A 7,361-nucleotide genomic window follows, 5' to 3' on the forward strand; every position below is an offset into this window, starting at 1 on the left:
ACTTTTGTCCATATTAGGGGTAGAAATGAGAACTAATTACCTATAAGCCTGTAAGACTACATATACATAATCAGTTTTGAATGGTAACAAAAATATAACATGTACAATGTTCAGAACTGTGATAGCAAGAACACTATTTAAAGTATAAATTTGTTACCATTGACCAAGGTTGAAAAATTGACCAAGGACAGCCATTTTGTGGAATGATCCAAACAAGAACAATCACTTGGTCAAGTCAAAAGATAATCAGCTTCAAATTTATGAATTCCAAAAATCATAAATAGTTCAATCAATTCATATCAACCCATTAAACAACAAATGGTTGATATGCCAGGACATGATCAAATCTTTGCACCAAATTTGATCAATTAATCAACTGAAATTTAAATAGAAAATCAAAGAAGAATGTGTTTTAGACATCATACAAAAATGTCAGCCTCTCTTCCATTCAATGATCATGAGGTCACATGTACACATTCTCACAATAAACATGTAACAATGATACTCCTCAGGCAAATGAACTAAAATCCACAAACTTTACGGAAGGAGCATAAATTCTGACTCCCAGAAGGTTTTGTTTAATTCAAACAAAGTGAACATGCAAGTTAAGGTGGAGCTTCCCAGTGCTCTATATCCTGAACAGATGTATCTCTTAATTGAGAAATAAAAATGTTTTGCTTGACTTTCTTTTCAACTTGCAAGTTACTTTCCAATTCATTACAGCAATTTTTTTTTTTTTTTTTTTGCTTAACGTACGTCCTATTAACAGCCAGGGTCATTTAAGGACGTGCCAGGTTTGGAGGTGGAGGAAAGCCGGAGTACCGGGAGAAAAACCACCGGCCTACGGTCAGTACCTGGCAACAGCCCCACGTAGGTTTCGAACTCGCAACCCAGAGGTGGAAGGCTAGCGTTAAAGTGTCGGGACACCTTAACCACTCGGCCACCGCGGCCCCCTCATTATAGCAAAGATATCATAACTATATACAAACACAACACTGTATATTCAAACAACATTTAACATTTGAATTGCTGATGCATTATCTTAGCTACCAGTCATAATAATGTGTGTTTGAATGTTTCTGCAAAATTATTTGGAATACATTACAGTTTTTGTAACTCTCTAAAAGGGTACACAACATTAATCCATACACTCTATCTTAGTAATTGTCTTTATATCATTATAGAGGAGACATGATAAATTAAACAGGAAAACAACTTACAAAAGTCTGTATACACTGTATAAAAGTAGTGGGACACCCCACTTTGCTTCTCACTTTTTTTCCCTTTGTCATGAATGATCATGTGATGGTGAAGTGCTAAGTAATGGAGGCAACTGTAACAAAAAACATCTATGAAAATGTTACCTGTCTGTCCTTGATTATCCTGTGGTGCGCATTTTTGACTATCCAGGCTAACAAGTTCCATGCTTTGTTGAACATGTTCTACAGCTGACTCATCTGTTTGGGTTGTGTGACAATCAGATCCATCCACCAGCTCACTTCTTGGGGACGGAGCCTTATTTTGTTGATTTTCACCAAGAGACGGATTTGATTCAGTTTGAATGTCACAGAGCTGATTTTGATTATTTTCATGAGAGACTTTTGAGTTGCCATCTCCAGTTGTAGGTGCCGTTTTGTTCCTGTCATCGGAATTGCTACCGTTTTCACCCTCTGTGTCAAGACCTGTCAGTTTGTGGTTCTGGCTCTCTGAATATTTTTGAGGTGAATGGTCAACTGACAATGATTTATCAGACAATGTACCTGCAGCTATTGCTGGAATCAGTTTTTCACTATCCTTGACAATTCCAATTTCCTTATTGTCACAGTGAGTTGGTCCATCACTGAAATTGTTATCAAAACTGCCATTATCATTTGAATGTGTTTGTACTTTAGTTGCTTGATTGGCATGGCAGTTTCTACCAAAAGGGCCTCTTTTCTTCTTTTTTTCACATTTCTGAAATGAAGGGGACTTTTGAAAAGATGTTGCCTGACCCCTGTATTGAGTAGAGTTTCTCATCGGTTGTTGCTCATTACTGAAATCTTCAGAAGACTGATCAAAGTAAATTTCCATCAAGCTAACTAATTTTGGTTTGATCCAATCCCAATTTGTGTGCATGTCATTATTACTGAAATTGAGCTGTCTCAGAGTATCTTGTTGATTTTGTCTTCTTTCTAAATGTTGAAAACCTGAAGTTTGCCTTCCTCTAGGAAAATCCCCTAAAAGCCCACTGATGCTATGTCTTGCCCCATCAAACTCAGGAGAGCATCGTCTATCTCCAAGATGATCAGGATGATAGTTTCTTCCATTGCATGAATTTGTATAATGCCTATTAAATTGAGCTTCATTTTGCTGTATATCTGGATGGCCAAATTGTTCAAGATAGCTTCTTCTTCTTTGCTGCTCCATCTGTCTCCTATTTTGTTCCTCACTCTGTCCAGCTTCATGACACCAAAACTGCTGATTTGGAAATTGCCTTGGAGGATTAAAGTTGTTCCATCCCCCTTGGAAACCTCGTCTATTCCGATTATTTCCGTGCATATCTGTACACATTTGAGAGTTATTTCCATAGTAATTTTGCACAGGAAACTGGTTCCCATTTCCACACTGTTCCGGCCTTCTTCCTGCATTGTTGTAGCTATGATTATCAGTACTATATCCTTGCTGCCTTGGTCCCCTCTCTCTGCTATAGTTTGAGTTGAATGGATGCATGCTTGGATGAATATACAAGTTAATGTGTATACAGATTTGACAATAGATGTCAGCGTGTTTATATTCACAAAAAGTGTCTTCCGTTCCAATATATGGATGGGAATATATCAAAAAAAAAATCACCAAAAAAGTGATTCCAAAACAACAATAAACAGGGTAAAGCAGAATAAAGAGTGACCACCCAGTTGTCCAGCAAACAATATAGAGGTACACAAAAATGTATGTGATGGCATCCAACTAAACAAGTATACGTCTACACTGTACCACAGTCCAGTACAACATCTCCACATAGCAAAGCAGAAGCACAGTTAACTACCATCTAGGTGGACCAGCCATTGGTTGGACAGTTTACATACCGTTGACTTCTTCCCGTGGAACACGGCCTGTTGGATGCCTGTCCGCTGAAACATACAATATATACTGTCTATCATCACATTTCAGGGTTCTAATTTAATATTTTACCCAGTTCTGAAGTAAGTTAATATTCACTTACACTCAGACCAAGAGTTTCAATAGTCAACAGAATCAAAATATATTTAAATTTCTTTTTAATATGTTATCTGTAATTAAACATCAAGTTTAGTATGATACAAAACTTAAGACATTGCATGATTGATTAGATAATCAAAACTATGATGTTACAAAACAGAAAATTCCAGGTGTTATTTAACAGTTGAACCTATTCAAGGTCTTCAATTTCTGTAGTAGATGTGACTATATATATATATATTCCTTAATTCTATAACTTAATTGTAGTTTATATTTAAATTGATGCCTTAATTGAAAGAATCTGAACACTAATATAAGCTTCTAACAAAGCATGTTCACAATACATTGTTATATCAATCAATTCAAAGAGTCATATTAACAGTAAATTTCACTTAAACTTTAAACATTCATGAGACTTCCATTTTGTAAGATGTAACTATATCTAGCAACTGGTCCAGATCAATCAGAAATGTTTCAACATACCTGAAATACTGCCAATGCACAAACCTTGTATATTATGATTTATATTATCCAAACCAACCAAAAAAACATATCATCTATAATTTAAGCCACTAATATATAATTATAATACAAAATGATATAACAATAAACTAAAACATAACTAAATTATTGTTATACATTTAAATTGCTAAAGCATAGGTTATTGGCAACAAGAGATCCCGAATGAGCTGTGGTGTCCTCAATTGATCCTGGAATGCTGGCAGGTTTTTTTTCACTACTTTGGGAATGGGGCCTATGGCTTTGGGATTGGAAAAATGTGCGGCAACAGGTAAATTGGGAAAAATGGACATAATGGTAAAAATAACAAGACAAATACATTTATATTTATTTAGACTCTAGAGCATTATCTCCCTTTATCAGGCCAGAATAACCAATAAAACGTAGACGGGATGGCACCATCCAGATTTTTAAAGACACAATTTTTTTATAGATCATTCAATTGGGAATTTTAACTGGTCGGATTGGGAAAACTATCCAATTTTACCGTGGGGAATGGGGCCTTAAATCGGCCCCAAAAAAAGCCCCTGGCTGGTGACAAGATAGGTAAAGCTCTTTACTCTTCTTTTCTTTCAATGTTTGCACAAGCACAAACTTTACACATAACATGAATGCCAAAATGTAGAAAAAGTTAGGGACTTTCTGTTAAATTGTAAATTACAAAGCAGTTAAAAAACCTATTGTAATACCCCTTTCTGTTAAATGTTTATCCTTCTTATACCTCTATAATTGTAAGATATTACATGTATTTTGTAATAAAGCAGGACAAGAAGAAACCCAGTAGATTTGGTCAGTGCCTCTAGTAGGCAAGTATATACTGATGATTAAACTTGCCCAAAAGGCAAATTCAAAATTTCTTGTATTGGTAATACTAATTCAGTTAACAAGTTTATTGGATTGTTGAGTTTTAACTTTGGGCAAATTGTTTTAACCTGAACTTGCCCAAAGCACCAGTGAAATCTTATTCTTGCCCTGAAAGAAGGTCTGCAACCCATCTGTCCTATTCAGAACTCAAAATTTAATTTCTTACCTTGAAAGAAGGTCCAACTGTCCTGAACAATGGAAACTTTAAAAACTTTTTTTTAATATGAGCCAATGCAAGGCCAATGAAACTGCCTGAAAATGCTCACAACCCTATATGTATACAGTCAGTTATTTCAATGCATCATGACCAATGAATGGTAGCATGCAATTGACGGACACTCTTACCATTTGAGCTACCTGCAGGGCACCAAGTAGTGTTAAGTAAAGTCCAGTTCCACTATATTCCTTCCTCCTTCAACCCTGGGAAACATGCATGCCGGACCTTAGACTACCTTTGATTTTCTGTGGGTATTTAGTCGGGTGTGAAATCTAACTGTAACGACCCAGGGCATCCAGTAGACCCTTGAAAGTACGTTTTTGACTCCCCAAAATGAGATCTGACTCCTGGGTTTGAAGGGACATGTCTATTTGACATATGTTTTGACCCTTCAGATTTCTAAGAAATAGTGATTTGACTTCTGAAATTGCTAAAAGTCAAGGGTCAACTGGATGCCCTGCGACCAGATCAGGACTCAAACCTGGGACCTGGCTAGCTGAGCTCAAGACAGACGCTCTAAACATTTGAGCTAAGCGTATAATGTATTTTTGTATACCAAGAAGAGCATAGTTCATATGGCATACTTTTACATGTATTAATGCACATAAATGTACTTATGTCAAGGGGTAGAACTGGGACGCTGTAGAGGAGATCTCATATTTGGGAATCCTTCAAAGCTAGAGATTTTTTTATTTGTTACCTAAATTCAATATTTCTGTCATTTTAACGTCTAATTCCAACCTCCTCTACAGCAATCAGGCCAATCACATCAGTTTTAACAGAAGCATATATAACGGAGATAAGTAGAGAGATAAATAGCTCTTTATTTGCCCCTATAATCTATATGTGGTTGCCCCTGACCTTCCCACAATCCTTAGCAGTCACTAGGTTCAGTATTAACTTGATGCCATATATTAAAGTCATGGTGGGGTTTTTGAAAATATGAAATGTTATATAATTATGAATAGTTTCTAATATTGTTACTAATTATAAGTTAGTTTGTAGTTAGTGGGGTACGTCACACTATTTTAGGTTATCAATATAAATCAACAGCCAAAGTGATACACACATGCGCACATAGTTTTCTTAATCTAAATTGCAACTGGAGACAAAATTTTTAAGCACAAGAAAATATATGGAAAAAAACAGAATTAACTGAATATACATGTATGTCAATGCCATATCTTCTACAACTAAATTTCTCTTTTTTGTTTTATGTTAAAGATTTCCAATACGGTACTCTTAATTATGTTGTTTAAACACTATACTTACATGTTGGTGATGGTATTGACTTAAAAAACTTTGTAATAGACTGTAGCCTACAAAATAAATCAGTCTACACTTTACTATTGATTAATTAACTCATTCACATTCACAATTTTTCTTCAACTTTGCCAAATTCAGCACAAATCAGTTGAAAAATAAAATCAGGAAAATTCAAGGAAAAAAGGATGGAAATGCATGAAACAAGAGGCCGGTGGGCCTTAACATATGATCACCTGAGTTTTCTGAGTTTTGAAATATTACACATAATTATTGTAAACAGTAAAGAAAAAGGATGACGACACCCACTGACACTGTCATTTGACTGTGGCTGTGGTCACATGAGCACACCATCTGGTGCACAAATAAAACAAGGACCGAATCTCGGGAAGTTATTATTTTATAAACAAACCCTTGTTCTGCCCTTCTTTTGTTCATTTTGTACATGGCAGTATGTAGCCATTCCTTGTAAACTTGTGACTTGACATTTCTCAGCACAGGAAACAGAAAAATCCGCGGTCAATTCAAGATCAGTCGTCTGCTTGCATTTGGAAAATCGATGTCATTGCAACGCTTATATATAAAGCAATTAGAGTTATCTCCCATCGGCCACTTGATAGAGCGGTTGCACATAAATTTGAATAAGTTTATATTAGTTATAGGCCTACAGTATATTGTTTATATTGTTTTACTTGTCAGTGTCGGCTTTATTGTGCCGCATTATCATAAGTCATTAACTTGCTTGAGTTTGAATAGAAGAAATATAATATGGTAAATTGTATGATAATATTTTCTCGACCTCGAATATGGCGCGGGAAGGACGTCATAATTAAATATTTTTGCCTAGGCAGAAATCGAATTTTGCCTAGGCAAAAATAGAATATTGCCTAGACAAAAATAATATTGCCTTGGCAGAAATAATTTTGCCTAAGCATAAATCGAATATTGCTTAGGCTATAATATTTTTGCCTAAGCAATATTCTATTTTTGCCTAGGCAAAAATATTTAATTATAACATCCTTCCCGCGGCATACTCGAACGTGTAAAATCTCCAAACCCTCGCGACACAACGTTGGTATTTTAAATGTCCTTTCCGGCAACTTTGTGTGTATAAAATATAATAAAGAAAATTATTTGTGAAGAAAAGACTTTTATTTTTGAACATAAACTTGGCTTTACCAGAGACTTGTATATCACATGTGATATACAAGTCTCTGGCTTTACAAAAAACAAGTATAAATGTGGACGGACAAAACGTATTCCTATGTGCATATTATTCATTGTATTTCCTGGTATGCTG

At 35.4% G+C, this 7,361-nt stretch overlaps 1 protein-coding gene across 3 annotated transcripts in view; it reads right to left on the reverse strand.

Moving 5' to 3' along the window:
• The window catches only part of LOC117338819, a 38,271-nt gene extending 31,675 nt beyond the window's left edge, over positions 1–6,596 (reverse strand). For 2 of the 3 annotated variants that reach the window (XM_033900173.1, XM_033900172.1), the window contains exon 1: positions 1,365–3,058. In XM_033900173.1, coding sequence (XP_033756064.1) covers positions 1,365–2,709 — 1,345 coding nt within the window. In that variant the 5' untranslated portion in view covers positions 2,710–3,058. The other variant, XM_033900174.1, reaches the window with a different exon arrangement.
• Positions 6,597–7,361: the final 765 nt, after the last annotated feature.

This window comes from Pecten maximus, chromosome 12, assembly GCF_902652985.1.
Source record: "Pecten maximus chromosome 12, xPecMax1.1, whole genome shotgun sequence".
In the NCBI taxonomy this organism is placed as follows: Eukaryota; Metazoa; Mollusca; class Bivalvia; order Pectinida; family Pectinidae; genus Pecten; species Pecten maximus.